The sequence below is a fragment of the Oryzias melastigma genome, linkage group LG9 (genome assembly GCF_002922805.2).
Source record: "Oryzias melastigma strain HK-1 linkage group LG9, ASM292280v2, whole genome shotgun sequence".
Lineage (NCBI taxonomy): Eukaryota > Metazoa > Chordata > Actinopteri > Beloniformes > Adrianichthyidae > Oryzias > Oryzias melastigma.
In genome coordinates this window covers 21,729,287-21,750,876 of record NC_050520.1, presented here as the reverse complement: position 1 = coordinate 21,750,876, position 21,590 = coordinate 21,729,287, and the positions used below count along the sequence as shown (strand labels likewise).

Here is a 21,590-nt window from a genome sequence, read left to right as displayed (position 1 = left end):
TGACCCAAGTGATACCAGAGACTGAGCAAGCCAGCGAGAGGAAGACAGGCCCGTTTGTCTGTTATCACAGTCTTTGTTGTCCACAGGCTCCCAGGGGAAAATATGAGATGAGAAAGTAGACTTCACCTTCCGTCTCCCAGACACCCCAGCGCCCCGTCTTTCCTAGAACTCCCACTCCACAGCAACCATTGCTTCCCACCCCCCCCCACACCCCAAACATTTTTAATTATATCTGCTCCCAAGTAGTGCGGCTCAGTAACCAAGGAGCTGACATTGATGCATGTGCTGATAAATCCGCAAACACTGGAAACAAGATTAACAAAGATTTTGAGGAAAGGGTGACAGCTAATTTTGCGCAATGGTCGGTGCCTCATTCAAGAGTGATGTTTTTGATAGAGCAAGCCACGCCTGAGAATTCATGCTTGACGCAGGAGAGCGGCTGAAACATAGCACTACTGGTTTCGCGGCATTTGCACTTTTTAAATTGTTTTCTTAAATCTTTTTCCTTATTCTCTGTCAATGTCGTCCATCACAGGTGCTGCACAACTTATTTATGTCTTCCCAATTCACACTAAACACATTATTTTACATTATCGCAATTTGTAGCACACTTTTAGTCCATCTGTGGGTATTCAAGCAGTTGTTCAAGTTTCTCGGTCTTTCACTGTGATCTAATCAGCAGTGTGGTGTAGTTGGTGTCATGCCACTCTAGGCCCATGGTCCGGTGTCTTAACTCACTCTCAATCCACTGAGAAACTGATACACACTCTTCCAAGAGAGATATCAGTGTTCCTCATCATCTACACACACTCACACACACTACGACACAGAATGAGATAACAATCATACTTCCACAGCTGACTCCCTATTTTCTCATCGAAGGAGCCACCCCATCAAGTCTCTTTCTATTCTCTTTCTTCTTTCTCCAGCCAATTTCACTTCTATACAGTTGCAACATCCTGCAGATTTCTTTTCCAAGCCCTCTTTTTTCCTCCTCTTTCTTTTCTCTTTCCTTTCTTACAACTGATGTGATGTCTCCCTGCTCAGAATTGCTCTCCTGTCTTCATCGGTGGGCAGCTGACAGCTTCTTTCTTTTCTCTTTGTCAATTTCTCCTTCTCTCTCACCGTGTCTCTCTTGTTCTCTTTTTCATCTGCCTCCCACCTCTCCATCTGCTTTCGCTTTTGTTTGCCTGGCCCCTCTCCCATCCCAACTAAAAAATGAGGAATGCAGTGTGACCCTGACCTCTATCGGCCCTGGATCCACCTCCGACCCTTCCAGGTGACCTCCGGTCCCTGTTTTGACAGCTTGATTAATTACCCAGTGTTATGATTTATGAGAAAAGCTGTATGTAAAAATAATAGACAACAGGTGGTCTTAAAAAAGTTGTAGATTTGAATGGGCTTTAAGTGCGGCTTCTTGGGTTGGTGGGGTTCAGGAGTGTTTTATTTTGTGTGTGAGAAAGATCTGTAAATCTTCTGTGATCATTAGCTTTCTTTTTAGAGGTTTATCAGGTTAATAAGAAAGGTACCTATTCCTCCACACAAGGCTTTTGTAGTTGCCAAAGCATGGATTCCTCCACATGTATCTGGCTGTACAGCGAGAGGATGAAGGGGATTACAACATGCAGCTCCATGTGTGTGCTGTGAAGCATGAACCCAGCCATGTGGTAATGACACAATGGCAAATGTGATTCAAAACACATACACATGCGCAGGCACACACGCAGACATATGCTAAATTTTCTTCCACCTCTTCTCTAGGTTGCACGCTGTGAAAATAAGCAGAGTAAATAGCAGGACAGACCAGTCACAGTGTTTACCCTTCACACCTCAAACACAGTTTGCGATTGGCTGTAGCAGCCTCCCCTGACTCACAGACCTGTGCTGGACCCCCACTCAGACAGGGGTCAGATTGTTGGACAGTGGGAGTGCGTCTGGATGACAATGTTGGCGTGTGTGCTGAAACTGTCCTCCTTCAGTTTAGTGCTTGCTTTAACCTGTAAACATCTCAAAGAGCACATCATCGTGTTTGCTTGATAGCGGCAGTTTTGCTAGTTATCTTTTCAGATCTATCGCGGGAACATGACAATAGCAACAGCGAGTGACATTGACAGGACCACCAGCTCTCTACCTCTGCCTGTCTATTCTTAAGTCATAATTAAAGGGCAGAGGTGACGAAACATCTTTGACCTTTGGTTCATCAAGATCAAGGTGCTCTTGAGATGTTCCGAAGACATAATTACAGTCATATTGTATAGATGCTATCGTCAATATTTTCTTTGATAATTTAACTGTACTTGCTAGTTTACTCTGTCATTAACTTACAAACATGTTTCTGTGTTTTTCCCCTATGGTAATATGAATGCGGTTTGTATATATTCATACATACATGCATCTGCTAGTGACCTTGGCAGGCTCAATCTTTACATATGAGCACACTTTCAGTATCCACACTGCAAATGTGTGTTTGTGCATCTATGCAACAAGTAAGTGTCCAGATGGCAAAAAAAAAAAAATCATTTGACAGCTCTCTTTAGGAACTCAGACGATGGTGATTTTTTTCCCTTTTACTTCAGTCAAAGTGAATGACAGATCCACTTTTCAATGCTGTTCGGTATCTTTAACAGATATCAAAGTCAATTTTTCCAGGGCGCTTCTGTTAATTTTTCTCATTTGAATATATTTTTTTTAAGAAATTGTTTAATTTTAAGCAGAATAAAACTTCTTTTCTGAAGCTTTATTCTAAAATCCATTTTTTTAGCCCATTGCTCCAGTATTAATGGCCTTCAGGACAGAGCTGCTTCAGGGACACCTCCACTCTTCCCATCAACTCTCTGTTTGTAGCCTCTCTGCCCTTCCGTCTTTGCTCACCTCTCCCCTGATTTATACATTAAATAGTTATGCGGGAGGACAGGGAGGCACCTATCATTCCATGATCTATCTCTCTCTGTGCCCTCATTAAAAATACATGTGTATGCTTAGGGGAGACAATATAGAATATATAAATCAAAATGCTAACGGCATCAATGTTAGCCTGCTTTATTTATTTCCCGATAGCTTTCCATCTGTGAGCCGAGGACTTTTCTTACTAACTGTATTTCCTTTCCTTTGGCAGCCACATGTTGGAGTGTTTAATATTAAATCATGTTAAGAAAATAGTTATTTTGATATGAAGACAGCAAGCCGAAGTAGTTTTTGTCCAATCATCCTAGTGGTTTGAGAAGAAAAGTGTAAAATTGTACCACCAAACCTTCAAGAAAATTCTCAAAAAGTCTGTGTACATTTACAGTTAGTTTCTATCAAATGCACTAACTGTCTGTTAATGAAAAAAAAAAAAGTTGACAAATGCCTTGTATAGCATTTACCTCCACAATCAATAGCTCTGAGGATTTACACCTGGACGGTGATTAATTCTACATCCTCCCCCAATCTTGCAGCCTCCCACCCCCAGCTCCACACCTTCCTCCGTGCGTGTTGCGCCGAGAGCAGAGGAAGCAGCGCTCCAGAACTCGGCGTGTGTTCCGCTTGCTTTCAACTGTGCATTCATGTAGCAATGTTTACCTCGACATTCAGATTCTCGATTAAGCATTGATCACAGATAGTAGATGAACAAATTTGAAGGTGTTAAGTGTGGGGAAATAACTCACACGCAAACTAGCTTTGACATTTACTCAACAATGTCTGTGCAAGTGTTTTCCTAGTTTTACTTTGACTAATGCGTCGAAAATAGTCAGGTTGAGAGAAGCGAATCGCGAGAGGAGAAGTAGAAGGTGAAACGAAGGGAAAGAAATGTAAATGCAGGCTTGAAAAGAAACTGAGGCATGAGGGATCAGCATCAGTACTATTCTCTTCACTTCCTCCACCCTGCTGCTCCACTTTGAACTCATTTATAAATATTCAGTTCCACATATAAACATTATCCAAATGAGCTCAGGCATCAAGGTTAAAAACTCTGTCTCATTACAGACACAACAACTTGAAAACTCTGACCTAAACTACTTTCGCTCATTAAAACGAGAAAAAAAGATTAGCATTACCAGAGGTTTCTTATTTTATTATTTTTTTTAACTTTGTCCAAATATGCATTATGACTGCATTAGTTCAACCAATGTCTTTGAACTTGAAATGAAAAGTTTAATTTAGAGAAGTTTGTTTGTGCATGCACTCTTTATTAGAGGAAACTCCAGTGCAGGATGGTGATGCGCTCAAACAGGAGACTGCAGATGAGCTCCAGCTTGTTTTCATTTCCTAGTGCAAACATTTATGTTGGCTGGGTTGTCGATTCCTTAAATGTACATGGGATGTGGGGTTAGGCGGTGAATGTCAGTTATGACCTTTTGAGTCTACAGTGAACTATATTTAAGCTAGTAATTGCTGCAATTTTAGTTTTTTTTTGTTCTTGTAAAATCATATTTTATAGCAATTTATCCTATTTTCAAATGATACCTCTCCATTGTTAGTTATCAGGGAAATAATTGATTTTGGCTCACAGGCTGATGACACTCCTGTCTCATCTGCTCTCACGTTACCTACACGATTCACACGTCCTTTCATAACCCATGTGTTGCAGTCGGCTTTCTCCCACTTCTCTGTGTGTAACGTAGCAGTGTTTGGTGGTTTTGGGGGGTCTCAGACTATCGCTGTTAAAATAAGAAAAGGGCTAGCGTGACTTAATCTGACATTACTGTGCAAAGTGTGTGGTATCTCAGCATCAGGGAGACAGGCGTAGGGGAAAGAGAAGGATGCAGAAAAGAGGGGAATCCAGTGGATAAAGGGGCCCTGCATGCAGAGTTAGCTCACATAGAGGCAGAGACAGACAAGGTCACACAGAGCGGGGTGGCCCTGACAGAGCGGGAAAGCCAACAAGAGTGCACTCGTTATTATAGTATTTACCTTCTTCTTTAGCTTCTTCATGCCTCTTAATATAATTTAACGGTGTTTTAACTGTATTCCTCCTTTCTTCCTAGACATTATTTAGAATCTGGCTAGCTTTTCTGAACCTTTTGCCTGACGGTTTACACATATGTTTGTATCTGAAGCAGCTCTTGAAGTGGCTATAATTATTGGTTTATTTTTTTTGCACCTTGGCTGATCCTTTCTGAACTTGTAGGTGGATTAACCTGTGGCAAAGAAAAAAACTGTCCTTATTTAACGTCCTCCTAATATGAAACACTAACCCACCTGGGAGCCACTTTCACAAACTCTCATGAACATCACGTCGATTCTTGAGTTTAAAATTCATGGACACAGATAAATAAATGCCTGACAAATAGAAATGTGGTGTGAAAATAAACCCAGATGTCTTTCTATTTTACAAACAACACATATAACTTCCAATTCACCCGACCATACTATCCACTTTCCTCACAGCACCCACCCATGACCGCTATCAACAGTGCTTTGTACCTGTCAAGTGCTGTCCTTTTCCTTGTGCCCAGAGCCCTGCTTCACCACATGAGAGCTCTCACATCAAAGCTTCGTGGAGCTCCACACGCATAGATGAAACACCCTCTCATTCTAGCCGCCTCCGTCCCCACTCCTGCGCATTAGACACATTTCGTCCTGTTACAGCAGCACTGGTAATAGAGGCGCCGCTGTCTTAAACAGACGTCTTGTTTACTACCGCTTGCAGATGTGTCTTCTTCACCCACATACACAGACACACAGACTCTGTCCTTTATCTCAGACAGACCCTCTAACGGAAAGTATGTTGTAGAACCTTCGTAGCAGACCATAGGGTCTTGTTACCGCAATGAGACTGCGATGCCAAAACAGCCCATTTACGCCTCGAATTTTAAACGGGTCGCACAACCAAATGTTTCAGTTGAAAATATAAACGTTTTCATTTCTTTAATGCCTTTAAAATTGGCTGGAAACTTTTGAGGTTTTAAAACTTTTCAAGTATTTATTTGGAATACAAGACAAACCATGGTTTCCGTAGCAGCGGCAGCTTTTGTCATGATATCTGGTGTTGGACAGCCCGACAAAGGAGAGCTAAGGAGCGTCCAGTGCAGGGTGATGAGGGTCGGGGTGCCCCCCTTTAGAGGGGCTGAGGTGACCCTCTTGACCGCTGGCCCCAGGGCAGGGACTCAGTGTGGTAGTGGCACAGGGGCACCCATAGGGCATGGGAAGAGACTTAGCCTGCATACTACAGCAGAAAGACAAGATTGACCTAATGTTAGGAGAGCGTGTGTGTCTGTTTTATAGGAGACAGTGTGTGCGTAGGACAAAAGCAGTGTTAGCAATGTGTGTGAGAGAGATTATGTGGTATAAAAAAGCAAGCTGACCCAAAGTTGGGAATGGGCATTTGTGTAAGATTCACAGTTTGACAGCACATCACAACACAAAGATCAGATTTTGAAGGGTGGGCTTGATTGTTAACTAGATCCACAAAGACAGAATCACAACTATAGTTGAGTCAATTGCAGATGAACCTAGGTGCAACAAAAAAACCCTGTTTGAATTAAGCACTGCTTAATTTACATACTTCTCACAAGGATTTATAGGTTTTTGTTTTGTTTTCAATGTTGGCTTTTTTTTTTGACTAAACCTTAAGTATATATCAGAGACTGAGTCTAGTAGTTGTTGCATTTCATGCAAGAATAAGCAAAATACTCTTGGTGATGTTATATAAATGATATTGACTGATGCAGAGATGAACTAGAAGGAAACTAACCAGACAGGGAGAGCACAGTTGTCCTGTCACTGGTGCAGACCTGCCAGTGTTCAAATGAATGATAGCTTCCGACATAGAAGTGGACTCCCGGCTCCTCCAGACTAAGTACACCATCAACAGTTGTTGCCTTTACAGCAATGATCTTCTGGGTGACTGACTAGCTAAAAGGGTTAGCACTGTTAGGTTTGTCATGTGCATTTGTCTCTTAAAAAAAGGGCTTTAGGTCATTTTGAGTTAGCATAAGGATACTAAAGGACAGGAACTGAACCACTTGAGCTTTGCATTGTGTTTAAAGTTAGACAGAGTTATTGACCAGGATTAGGGTAAGAGTAAACACAGCTATAGGGCATTGGGTTCAAATTAATACAAGTGCACATTCGATTTTATAAACCATTTACATTTATCCTTTTAAATCAGGATTAGGGACAAAAAAGGAGCACTTAGATAAAACTTTGTGTAGATATATGCTGCTCTTTAGTTTGCATATGTGCTGTGTAATACAACCCATTTAATAGCTCTAGGTTAACATTTATTTTGATAAAGTCTAGACCTGTTCCCGCTTTGTTGACATTGGCACAGAGTTATTGATTTTATTGTGACTTTGGTGTTATGAAGGTGGAATTTTTTTATTGTTTACAAAAGTGTTTACAAAAACACTGTCTTTTCATTCCTAATTCTTGTGTAAGACATAGTAATGGGTTAGTACTGTTTAACAGCTTTGAATAATGACATTACCTCTGACTGAACTGTTTCTATGAGTTATTTTATCAGACAACCACCAGTGGGCAGTGGCAGTAAGCTACAAGGCTTTTCTGGCTCTCTTTGTCTCTTTCTAATTCTTTATTCATGTTTTTCTTATTTTATTATGTTATATTTTTATTAATATAAAATTTTCTCAGCTACTCTCTTCTGTATGTGTTTATTTTATTCTAATTAGTATAATTTTAGACTTTATTAATGTGGCTTAAATGTATGTTTTTGCTAAACATTTTTGTGATCCTTAAAGGCTTGAATAAATAGCTTTAGTGGATTCCTCATTCAGCTGCATTGCACTTCAGTTGTGTCATACCTGGGATTTGAAACAATAATTAGCTAAAATGTATTACAAATTTAAACTTTAGCTTCATAGAGTATTAACATATTTATCATACCTAAAGCATTAAATCCAAAGTAATAACATCAAGAACAAAATAGTGCTCCGACTTAAAAAAAATATTAAGCCACAAAATATATATTCATATCCAGGGATTACATTAACTCGAAATTATTAGATTTAATTTATTACTTTTAACATGAAAGTAGTAATTTTTCTATTACCAAAAGAAGGAAACATTTTTACGTATTATGACGATTAGATATGCCTATATAATGCAATTACATTTTTAAAAGATTATTTTTTAACATAGGTTGGCAAAAAGTAAAACACACTTTTATATTTGTTTCAGTGTCAGCTTTATTTGCAGTAAATGTTATGTAAAAAATACTTTATTTGTAAATGTTTTTTTTTGTTTGTTTGTTTGTTTTTTTAGTATGTGCATTATTTAAAGCTTAATTTAGGTTGCAGATCCAAAGGAAATAAATTAGGTTAATTGTCACGGAGAAAAAATAAACAAATAAATAAATAAAGAATAAACAAATAAATAAATAAATAAAATTAATATTGTTCATTTTTTGAATATAGATATTTCCATCCTAAACCACTGGTACACATTTTCTGTACTTTTGATGTAATTGAAATAGTTTATAAAATCAGGATCAGTGGATGTAAATTCTGAGTAAATACACATGGGAAAATTTGAGTAAATTTTAAAAGGTATATAGCACAAAAACTAAAAAATAAAAAATACACACATACTTTCAATACAACTATTTCAAATATATTTACTAACAATTGAATATTTGTGTTTAGTGCAGTGTGGATTTAAAATCTCGTGTTTTTAAAATGTGATTGTGATTTTTTGTTTTGTTTTTTTTTTTTAAACTAAAATGTCCTGAGACAAAATGGTATGCCACAGACATGTAAAGAGGGACGGAGAGTCCTGACTGAATTTGACAGGGAGTGAGAATAAGACTAATTTTACAATATTAATAAGTGAGAAAGTGTCATTTTGCTGTTGCTGCCATTTCGCCATTGTCAACACACGGCAGGTGCTAAGGGAAAGGGTGTGTGGCAGGTTTGATGTCGGTGGGTGCAGGCGGGACACACATGCTGTGTCAACAGAAGACGAGCACATTTTGTTAACACTTATTAAGAGAAGATGTGCTGCCATGAGAGGACACTGTGTGTGATTTGCACAAGAAGCTGAGCAATGCTACTTGTCTTAATTCCCACACACATCTCTCCAAAAGGTCTTTTTTGTTCATCTCTGCTTCTGTTCTTACTCTTACTATATTTTTTTTCCAATAGTCGTAACATTACGTGTTTGCACAGGCATGCACACACTCTGTAAAGGCTTTGAAAGTGGATTCACAATAAGTTTATATATAAAGCGGGAAGACAGCAAAGCAGGAATTCATCTATTTCCTGTCTCTTTTTCCAAGTGCTTGCAACAATAAACAAGAGTTTATTAAAATTTTAGCAAAGTAAAAAAATAAAATAAAATTATAACCTGTACTTTCTTACAGTTGCTACATTCCTAATTTTTTGCTTGTGTTTTTATTCTGTTAATTCCTTAATATTTTAGACCAAATATAATTTTTTTTTAGCCATTATTATTATTATCAACCTTTGATTTCTTAGGTGTTTTCTTTTTTGTGCTACATGCAGAACTATACTCACAATCACATTTACAACTACACCAAAGTTTGCAGCTACAGCTTACTCTTACTTGCTGATATGGAGGAATCGATTGGGTTTGATATGAATTAACACACTGCCTTTGAAGTCACTAAATCTACTCATTGACTAAAAACATTGCTGAGTTTCAATCATTCAGCTTCTTTCAAGACTTGTTCCAGCAACGACACTCCTTTTTAATTCTCACCGCCATTCTTTCAGTCTAGATTTGGCTACTTTTCTCCAATTATGTAAAAAAAAAGTCTCCTTTATGCGTTCTGAGGATTAATGTATGTAATAATCTTCTGCTAAGATTATGACTAAATAAAATACATATTTAGCACATCTAGATTATTTAAATATTTTTCATATGATTCCACTTCAGAGAAGCTTGACATTATTTCTATGAGCAGTCTGTCTGTGTATCTATCCATCTATCTATTGCATTAAATTTGCCATGAATAAATACTTTTAGCGCACTATAAATGCTAGCTGTTTTTTTTCCCGTCATAACACAGATTTGATTTTCGTCCTTTTTCAGGATGGCTATGGCGTCATGGTGCTGAACCCCAACGAGAACTTCTTTGAGAAGGAAAAGCCTGCGAAATTCTCTCCCATTCCTTCTCCGACGGAACCCACAGACGAACCAGCTGAAAAGAGGGAACGCAAAGACGACAAAGAGGGCAAAAAAAAGAAGGAGTTTTACGAGAAATACCGTAACCCACAGAAAGAGACGGAGACTGAACGCATTCCTATACGGGTAAGTCGGGGGGATTAAGGAAGAGGTAGGGACGGACACGGTCAGCAGGAAAAAGATTTGGGCAGTCGGAGCTGGAGGACAGAGTGATATATGTTCATTAAAACCTGGGACGAAGGGGGGAGGTGGATAGAGTGACAGCTCTGGGGTGGTAGAAGGAGACATGGGTCAGAAAATGGGAAGAAGGAATTTGGATCAAATTTTATGAAGATAATAGTGGTAATATAGTCCGAAGGGGATTGGCTGAGCAGAGTGAAGAAGTGAAGGAGGAGGAAAGGTTTGTTAGGTAACTAGGAATGAGGGGAGGCTGGAAGGCAGCAGGAAGAAAGGCTCTTGTGTGGTCAGCCTGTGTGTGAAGAGGCTGGCCGTACTCCAGTCGCCTCTCAGTGAGCAAGTGTTAACCACATGGCTACCTCCCTCTATCCCTCTATCCCTCCCTCTTCTTCTCTCTCAGACATTGGAGCGGTCAGAAACGCTCTGGTCCTACACTCCTTGTTGACCACTGGGATTATTATCTCCAAAACACACATTCTGCTTGCACACTACAACATTCTTATCAGCCGCACAAACCGTATACACTCTAATCATGCACACATTCACACACGCACACACTCGGCCTGAAGAGCGTAGCTCATCCAGTTTACCTTGTGGTCAAACAAAGGAAGTGACCCTCTGCATAAATCTAGATCCATTGTAAAAATAAATGTGATGAACTGCGAAAACAATGTTATCCTCTTCCACTACGTCTGGTGCTCCAGTCCTCCTAACAAAATGTATCAAACGCTACAATTTGCTCGAGATTGCATTCAGTTTAAGCGAGAGTTTAAAAATTAAACACACAGCAATAGAAAATTTCCCATGGTGCAATTTCACATAAGAGTGTCTCAGAACAATTATCTGTATCTCACTTTGCTTGATGGCAGCATCATCACAGTCATGTCTGAATATACAGTTTGTGTGCACGAGTGGGTAGGTGTTTGTTCATGTGTGTGCATGTGTGTAAAAAGAAAAAAAACGTCACTCTGTGGTTTCTGACAGGACATAGGGTTGCTGTGGGACTAGCAGGTGGTGTGTGAGCTGTCAACGCAGGCTCTTATTTTCTCACCCCCTGGCAGTACCTTTATACACACTCTAATAAGGGATAATTAGCTGCTGCGCCATCATACTCAATCACACTTTCTTATGTGCGCCTCTTTCCTCATCATATAGTGACAAACTTGCTTCACAGCATCTGACATTAGGGTCTTGATGAACATCATCATGGAGTCATCATGTCACACAATCTTAGATTTCCTGTCAGCTCTTTATTTATTTATTTTTATTCAGAACTACATCAAAGTTAGGCTACAATAACACAGCAACATCTAAGTAATGGCGACATTGAAAGCAACTTTTAGATAAAAACTGTCAATTTTAAACATTTTTATATCTCATAATTTTCTTGGTATTTTACTTTTTCCCACATTTGTTGTCTGATATATGTTTGTTAACTGGCATTACCTTCCAAATTAAGTTCTTTTGTTTCCCAAACCTTGGTAAGAAGCATAGAATTTTACTAATATATATATATATACTATACTTGTCAGCATTTGGGCTCCCTTTTCTAGCACCATCTCCTCTGGATAGGGTTGAATGCAGCGAGACAAAGCCAGTATGGTGCACAGATGTGTCCTCTTGGGTCTTATGTCTCGGAAATGCTCAGCAAGTTACACAGTCGTGGGATTACCCAATTTGTTCAGATATAAGAAAGGCAGACCATGGATTTTTTTTTTTCTTTGAACACATTTTCTAATCCCAAGACAACTTCAGTTAAACAAATATACAAGACATTATGGGAAGTATGTTGAGAGTTTACTTAAGGACTGGATTTAGATTAATCGTGGATGTTTATGTGAGTGTTTTACCACCTGTCATTACTACTGTACTACTTTTATCTTTTTATTATAATTGCAGTTACGGACTTTGAAATTAGAAATTGTTAACATATTTTTTTAACTACAAAGGTTTCTGTTTCTGTTTGAAGTTGGACAATACTACCTTTTCCATGTAATACACACCTTAAGAAAATTCCGTACAACCCTTGAGATATATTCGTCCAATAATCCCCCCTAAATGAAGCAATGCTACATTGCTGTTGTTCACCTTTTGGCACATCCGGTCAGGGGTCACTCAGAGATTTTTTACACCAGATCTCCTTCCTGATACAACACTGTTTTTTATCCGGGCTGGGGACCAGCATAGGGAGACCCAGACTTGGGACCCTCGCCATAGCTACATAGCAAAGGACCTATGGACCAACACTGGATTAAGCTTCGCCCGCCACCTGAGAAGCAAATTCTGGTTTCTTGCATGCCAGTCCTACAACCAGCAAAACAAAATATTATATTTAAATATATATATATATATATATATATATATATATATATATATATATTGCTTCTTTTTTTTTTTTAACGCAAATGCATTTTGAACGTAAGAACTGCAGGAGTTGGGCCAGTGAGTGAGCAAGTTGCTACTCTTTTTGATCTTTGACCTTTGATCCAGAAAGTTGGGATGGTTTGGAATTGAACCTCCACTCAAGTACTAACTAGTCCTTTTTTTGTTATTAACTAATAACTCTTGCACTCTTACTTCTCTTCTGCTTGATGACTTGCACACATCCATTGAGAACACACAATCATTTTTGCATTCTTATACTACACTGTCCTTTAAATAAATAGAGAATAAAAAACAAAGCATATAAATGCAGGAAATACCGTCGATCTTTTTTTTTCACAAAAATAAAAGTGTTCATTATTTCTGCCCTGAAAAGTGACTCACAAAGATTGCCATGCTCGCACACACAAACGCACAGCAACCCAGTGATAGACTTCAGTTGATTAATACGCTTCCTTACACACATTAATAAGCTCTTAACTGCTTTTAGGATTCTTACTTTTTAGCCCTGGGTTCATAGTGTGCAACCTCTCAACCTTGTCTAATCCCTCTTCTCTCCACTCCTCCACATTGCATACCCCCTGGGCCATGTTTAGGGGGATGATGGCAAAGAAGGAGGAAAAACAAGGAGGACAGAGGGAGGCATGAAGCGATAGAAAGTCCGATCGGAGGGATGCTGATGAGGATAGTGAAGGGGAAGGAGGTTGGGGGCACTTTCTTAGCACTTAGCCATATAGAAGTTTGGGAGTTCACTTTACTCTGAATTTTAGCAGTAATCCAGTTAGCTATTTTCTGTCAGCCAAGCGGAGGAATGGCAGGAACAAAAGGCACATTCATGGGCTTAAGAAGCTTCCAAAGAGTTCACCCAAGGCTGGCTGGCTCGGATTAGGCTAGCAGTCCCTGGAAAGAAGAAGAGGGGAAAAAAAGAGCAAAGAGCTCAAAAAAGCCAGCATCGTCTTTTCTTAAACACCTCTTATTGACTGAAATATGTTTCTTTTGTTATTTTGAAGGTATGCTACCTAAATGCCGTGTCTTTTTTTGGAGACGAGTCTAAAAACAGGGTGTCTTGTTCCACCTCTTATATACAGTCTATGCTCTTGTCCTGGAATTTTGTGTCTTGTGTTTCAGTAATAACCAATATTTGAATTCTGCCTCTACAGTGCAGTTTATTCCCAGCTGACACTTGTCTGTTGGGCCCAGATGAAGTTCTTCTCGGAGTCTACACTTACCAGATTATGTCCCATGTTTGCACTGTAAGCTGATGTCCAAGCGTCTACATACACACACATGCTTGTTGACAGTTGTATCCAAAGGGGCACTACTGTGTTTCTCTGTGAGACTGGTGCCCTTTGTCACCTTTACCTGTTTGGCACAACCTGTGGCCCACAAGCAATTATACACAGTTTATTTGACCTTTGATGTGCAGTGCTGCAAAGAAGAACGCCTCAGCACTTTCAAGGACATGTAGGAACTTGATTAGCCTCTGAACTTGGTCAGAGGAGAGGTCAATGATCAGGACTAAAGGGCAGTTCTCTTGCTTGCTGCAGGAAAAAAAAAGGAAAAACTGGCTTGGAGCCACTTTTGTAGCTGGGTGGGTGCGTGAGTATAGTTGTGAGAGAGCTTTGACCTATATGCAGTTGTATCCAGGTTGTCATGTTTTAGACTCTAACCCAATCCGCTGCAGTGGGGTCTATTTTCATTTCAAGCTTATCTCGTGTTCTAGTTCAGAGAATAATTGAGCGCATTTGACTTCTAAAAGTTTTAAAGGGGATTTAGGCTGTTGGATTTTGTGCTCTTTAGTGTGTGAGGGCATTTCGGGGCTCGCATGGTGTCGTCCGTAACATTTGTACACGCGCAGTCATGTGTGTGGTTGTGTTCAGCTAAGGCAGAATTAGTGTTGCTGGTCTCAGATCCCTGCTCCCAATCTTCCAGTTAGGTCAACCATCAAACACATCCATCCTGTCCTCCTTCACACCTCCTCACCCACCAAGCCCCCTGATTTTCTCTCTGCACACAGCCCTGCTGTAAATACAGAGAGAGCTGAATAAAGACATACAAACACACACCTAGGCGCACACATACGCACACAGCCCTCAGGGTCATCCTGGAACAAACACAGCCTTGTCTGCCTGCCTGCTCTCCTTTGCCTTATGTCAATTAATGACTCTCAGTAATTTCACCTGACAATCTGGGCAGAGGCACGAGGCTAGCTGAGATGTCACAGCGATGACCCCTTTGGCCCGCAGACGCTCTTTTCTAATAAAGAATCTCACAAATCCACAGCAACTTCCTTTGTACTTTGTTAATGAGTTATTGATTTGAAACAATGGCCTGGCAAATATTGTGAAAGCAGAGTGACCCTGCCAAGGTCATGGTATTTTATTGTATACAGTCCGTGCACGTTAATCGGCACGTGGGATTGCACAGGGGCCATACTTTAGCCTTTTTCCTCTATCTTTCTTTCCTTCTGCCACTCACTCACCCTTCTTACACTGTAAATCCCTTCGTTGCAAAGTCAAGTAATACCCCTACACATACATTGCTCTTTTTTTTTACACACATACTCACATACACACTTAGTTTTCCTCCCTCTTGTTAGTCTTGCACACATTTTTCACCTCATTCTCCCATTTCTTTATCTCTTTCTCACATCATTATATTCCCAACTCTCCACAGGTGCTATACCTGCTAATTACCTACAGTGCCACAGTCATTATTTTCCCATCTCTGCAACTAATTTGCTCCATACTTTCCTTTCCCCTGCCCTAGCTCACCCATCCGCTCCCAGACAGCCCACAGCTCAGCGCAGCTCTCTGTCTGCTGTTTAAGAGAAGAAAGAATGAAACAAATATGAGAGGGGAAGTAAACACAAGGCAGCGTATTGGTAAAGGACTGCATGTCCCAGAGACTGATTAGAATGCAATGGCTAACAGACGTCATGTGGGACCACTTTATGTTAATATGCAAATAGACATGTATGCAGTTGTACACAAGGAAAGACAAACTGCCTCATTCTAATAACCTCTTTACTAATTCCAAATCTGCAATTACCTACACTACTTACTTAATATCTAATCATTACGCTAAATGAAAACAACCCTGTTCTGTGCTCAGCTGGACATATCAAAGGCTGTAATGACTCAAGCTGGAAGTTGCTCTTCTCAGTGTGTGGCCTGAGCACATGAGGGATCGAGAAACGTGAGCCAATCTTTAAGTTTGATATGTTTGGTGTAAGAGAATTTATTGAGAAGACACTGAGACGGAGCTCCCATCTAATCTAAATATTTTGTTTTCATTATTTCCTAAATAATAACACCATCCAATACATACTTTATTTGTCTTTAAATTATTTCTCACACACACTTAAACATATGTAAAACCTTTACAAGACTGGAGCCTGTTGCACAAAACTCTCCAAACTTAAGAAGCCTCTACAGGGAGCCTGTGTTACTGTCCTGACATATCTGGCTCCCATTGAAATGTTTTTACTAAATTATAAAATATTAAATAAAAAGTGTAAAACACTACTTTTTCAGTTGATCACTTTCAGATTTACTCTACTCATATTCCGACTTGTAATAAGGAGAGCCAGAAGGAAAGAGCAGGGAGGTCTATGCTGGTTGTTTGTCAGTGTGTTGATTTTGATAGACTCATTGTTTCCTGTGCTGCTTAGACACCGGGTTTGTGTTGGCATAGGTGCTGTTATTTCGGCTGCTGTCCACTCCTCTCCTCTGCTCCCTTCTTCCTGCTTCTCATTAACGTGCATAAACACTGGACAAGTACCAGAGTAGAGTTCTTTTGAGGGAAGCAGAACTTGACTTTTGATATAGGTCCATGTTGTGGAGAATATCGTAGGGTCTTCGGGGTCATGTGAACAAGTCTGGCCTTAAGTGGAGTTATGAAAGTTACAGTGATTAACGTTGTTTATGAAAAAAGGCAATACAACTCAGTAAAGGCACATTCAGGTAGAAAAGACAATGTTTAGTTCTGTAAAACTTGGTTTTGTGTTCAGAGTCATTATATTGCTTACATTGAATACCTCCTCTTCCATATTTGACAGTTGATGTCACAGACTGTTGAGCCATCCTTTCACCTTCTTGATCTCATTCAAAGATAGTGTGTGATGAATTAAAGGTTTCAAATTTTAGTTCATCGGTCCATAACACCTTTTTCCAGTCTCTGGAAGTCTTGTAATGGTGTTTCCAGGTCCAAGCAAGCTTCTATGTCTTATTCTGATGTCTTAGCAATATCTATCTTGCTTCAGCTTGTCCATCTAACAACCCATAGGTCTTCTCTTCACAGAGACTGTCTTACAACAAACACTATGAACTTGTGCTTGAAGCTGTTGGCCTGTGAGGCTCTTATCATGCAGGTGTTACCTCCAAGAAACTTGACTTCAGTTTCAGTTGCGACTTAGGGTCTGACACCCTTCTTCCTCTTAGAGTTCCTTCAATTTTTTAGTACCTTTTGATGTTAAATAAAAAATAAGAAATATTTACTCACGTTTTGATTTTCTTTGCATTTACTTCTGTAATTCCAGTATTTTCACCGTTATGACGGTCTGTTTGTTTTTTCATTGTTTTATTTTTGCTTTAATCTTGTCATTTCTGAAACCACAGTATTTTCATTTCTACAATACTTCCACTAAAGCACACACAGGTATAATACCATGGTGGATTTTGCTAAAATTGAGATCTCTTTTAGTGTTTTCCCCTTTGGGGTATTCCAACTCACTTTTGCACAATTTCAATACATTTATTGAACTTTTTCACCTTAAACCGAAAAAAATAACTTGGATAAGTGATATGTTATACAACTTTTGTTCAGTTGTGTATTTATTTTATTTAAAATGTGTTCATGACTCAGAACTGACAAAAAAAAAAAAAGTTGAAAGAAAAAAAAATTTTCTTTGTGTTGTTCCAATGGAGATTAACTTGGTTGATGTCCATGTATTTTGGTTATTGTTTAATGTCTAAATCTTTTTTTAAAATTAAAGGATAATTTTAGTAAAAAGTTGTCAACCATGTTTGGCATCATCCCATACTGTAAAAACAAGCCGGTACATTAAGTGTAGTCGAATTCAGGTTTCCTTCAAGTTTTAGTGTCCTTGTAATTTAAATTTGCTGTAAAATTCTGAAGACTATCTGGTTCAGGCGCTTTGTAGATTTTGATTTAGACCTTTATATTCTATTAGATGATAGACTGGATCCCTGTACATTCAGTAAGCATGTACAAAAATTCACTTCCAAATTTCCCTCGACACTCATAGCTGAAGGATGCTGGCAACAGGTGTGCTTTTGGGAGGTTGTTTTCCCCGAGCCCACATACACACACCATCACACATGCACAAAAACACACACATGCATACGCGCTTAAAAATAAAAAACCCAAGACACAATATTAGCGCTGGTGACATGAAGCCAATCTCACGGTGCTTCACTACAGTGAATTAACCTCAGGAAATAATAGCAGCAATATGCTAATGTTGTTTTGCTAACCCACTCCGTCGCCATGCCAGATCGTCAGTCATGCAGTAGTCTGCTGCTGAGAATATAAGCAGACTGTGTGTTTGTTGGCACCAAAATGGAACCCATCTTTACCATATATTATTGACAATCAGAGGACAAATATTTACACATTTTTTTTTCTTTTAAACTGCAGAGTATATGAATCATATTCTTACTCTAGTAGGTTCATAGTGAAGTAATCTCAAAAATTCTTCAGATGGTAATGAAACTAATGCTAGATGTTTGACGGTGGACAACGACGAGGACAGAAGAAGCCAGAGAAGAATGCATAGAAAAGGAAGTTGTTTCAGCAGAGGAAAAATAGAAAGTTAGGACAACAATAATGAAATGAGGCACACAGATGAAGGGTGACGTGGTGTTTGAGAAAGGGGGGAGACTTCAAAGGGCTTTGATGTCGCACCCTTTCAGACAGACAACTTTGCTCCTTCCTGCATATGGCGAAAACCGCAAGTGCACATACACACACGCAAATGCACTTCACCCATGGCAGAGGGGAAGGGCAGAGCGAAGTTGCCAGGTCTTGCATCACACTCTGCGAAGTGAGGTTAGCGCTGACACCGCAGCCTCCTCATGCTAATCTAGCACAAACACAAACACTCTGACATCTTAATTTACCTCAAGACAAACACAGCAACAAAAATACACATCAGCACATCATCAAACAGTACAAGCACACAAAGACTTAAACACACAAATACCGCCAAGTTCAAAAAATTCCTCTATTCACAATGTGGGGAAGTTCTAAAATAAAGTTAAATATGAGTCAATTGTGTGTGTGTGTTACACAATTTTTTCTTCAATTACCACCTTTAAGAAAGTGAAAGTTAAAGTAATTATCTTTCTGTTATAATACAATGTCCTATTAAAATGCAATCACTTTCATGGAAACTAGCAGGATGGTCTCTTAAGACACTTTCTTCTTTCTTTACCTTATATCGCTAATTATTTGTTTTGAGTCACATCCAACAGTTTGACACTCAATTAACAGATGAGGCTCTGTTCTCCATAGGCCATGTGTTTGTTTATTTTTAAGATATTATTTTTTATGCAAAGGTATGCTAATTAGGAGAAATGTGTGTGCCTGTGTCTGTCTATTTCAGCGCCGAGACATCGTGTTTGTATTCTGCATCTGTACAAAATGCTGAACGTCGGAATGCAGGTGTTCCTTGTCATTAAGGTTCCATATGCAGAGATACCGCTTGGTGTGTTGTGGATTTCTATTGTGGACTGGACAGTTTGATAGGAAATCAAAGCCTGCAATCAATGTCACAAGTTCATTAACAGTTGCCCTTTGCTGGCCTGTACTTTTACTATTGTTCTTTCCAGCCTTGAATAAGCACTTACATCTCAGGTTAATTAAACTTGTCTTCTAATTTTGTGAGCTTCTGCATGTGTGTGGTTATACGCATGCAAATGAGAGGGATAGAAGTACACGTGCAAAACACACAGTGTATGTGTGTGTGTTTGTGTGTATGTGTGCGTGCGTGAGAGAGTGATTGTTTTTCTGCATGCATGTTTGTATCCCCTGCCTCTCATGTTTGCCTTTGACCTTCCTTTAGTATTTTCCCATTATGCCTTTACTGGTGTTTAGGTGGGCTATTGATTCAGCAAAGGGGTACAAATTAAGATTTAAATGCCCAAGTTCTTCTGCCTATTGAGTTTAACATTTAGGGCATTTGCAATATGCAAGACATATTGATCTTCTGCAGTGTGGCTCTGTTGAAATTACCAAAGGCTAACTGTTTGGTTTATTTATTTCTTTTTTTCTCCTCCTTCTTTTGTTGGCCCTAGGGTTCAGATTTTGATCCTGTCGTTGTAAAGCACCCGCTGAGGTTGAAAACTCTATCAAAGCTGTGTCTCTTTCATTGGACACTCCTAAAATCGTCATTGTTACCATTTTCAAAAATTAACCAAAAAAATTGCCTCTTTTTTATTTTGAACTTTTGTCTTTTTGCAGGGAAGTGGTTCCTCCGAAGAGCATGTGCTTTACGTGTGGGATCACTTTGTGTCCAAAGCTTTAGCCAAGAATGTCTTCATCGTGGCCCACAGCTATGGAGGGTTGTCATTTGTTGAACTGGTACGTATTATTTTTGGCTGTTTTCCCTTTCTAACAAAAGAAAACATTAAAAATGATCTAACATTTCCACATGCACACAAGTATTTTCATGTATTTTGGGTACAGAAAAAGCAATTAAAGCATTACTAATGTCTTAAATTCTAAAGACAATAGTTAGATATTGGTCTAAAACCTTTTCAGATGTTTGTCACTACCAATAGTACTTATCAACTTCTGAAAGCCTTTTTTGGTACAAGTTGTAATTATCTTATTGTTTTAACCTTGCACATTCCAGCAATACTTGATCTAATGTAAAGTGTAGTATCTTTAGAGACAAATTCAACTTCTCAATCTATTTCCCACGTAGGCATCAAAGACAACATTAGTGTGTGGAACAACTGGTGCCATTGGCGTTCAGCGTCAATGTTTAAATGGGTGGTATTTGTGGGTAACGCTATCATGAAAACCAGGATCTGGGGGTTTTGAAGCCCCTCCTTTTGCAGAAAATCACAGTGTCTTAACTCGTTTACCTCTTTCTAATAGTATATTCTTCTGCCATCTGTTCCCCATGTATAACGATATAAAACCTCAGCTGTTCATATTATGTAAAAGAAAATATAATTCACCAGGCGAAGCAATATTTTGCCATTGTTTCATAATGCACCTATGCTCATGTGTATTCTTTGATAGAATCATGGTTTTCTTCTGAAATACAGCAGTTCATCTGATGGGATTGAAGTACATGAGTCAACTTTTACTCCCTATGCTCTTTTAATGGTGCTTACTACTTTTTGCTGGTTAAACATTTGTTTGTTTGTTTGGATCACTTTTAATTTAGTTTCTTTCTTGGAACAGTTTCAGTTGTTTTAATTTTTGCAACACTACTCCATCATGATGACCCATCATGACCCAGTCAGTGATGACCTAGCCAAGTCAGATCTTTACACTTACACATTATCCATGCTTCCAAAAGGTGGATTTAAAAACAGAAAAATGCTGTTTTTGTCCAACACATTATGCTGCCCATTGGATTGTAAAAAGATCATCTTTTTTTTTTTTTTTATTTAATTCTCTTGACTTATATGTATGTAAGTCAATAAAATGTCATTTCCTATGAGGTAAATGTGCTTGAAAAGAGCAAAAACCTCACTATGAGCTGTTAAATTTTGTTTTTGTTCACTTCATACTTATTTGTTTTGTTGTAAATTTTGTACATCAGCTATACCATTTGTTTTCCAGGTTATTTTTAAGTGTTGTGCTTTTCAGCTTTGCTTAATATTCCTTTGTTATGCAGTGAACTGACTACTGCAGATGTCTTAGACTACAAAAAACCCTCATATTTCTAAGCTGGGTACATGACT

The 21,590-nt window shown here is 39.0% G+C and overlaps 1 protein-coding gene across 4 annotated transcripts in view; it reads left to right on the top strand.

Moving 5' to 3' along the window:
• The window catches only part of fam172a (family with sequence similarity 172 member A), a 146,155-nt gene that overhangs the window by 47,425 nt on the left and 77,140 nt on the right, over positions 1-21,590 (top strand). For all 4 annotated transcript variants that reach the window (XM_036213588.1, XM_024275667.2, XM_036213587.1 and 1 more), the window contains 2 exons: positions 9,994-10,212; positions 20,131-20,250. In XM_036213588.1, coding sequence (XP_036069481.1) covers positions 9,994-10,212; positions 20,131-20,250 — 339 coding nt within the window. The remainder of the gene's footprint in view (positions 1-9,993; positions 10,213-20,130; positions 20,251-21,590) is intronic.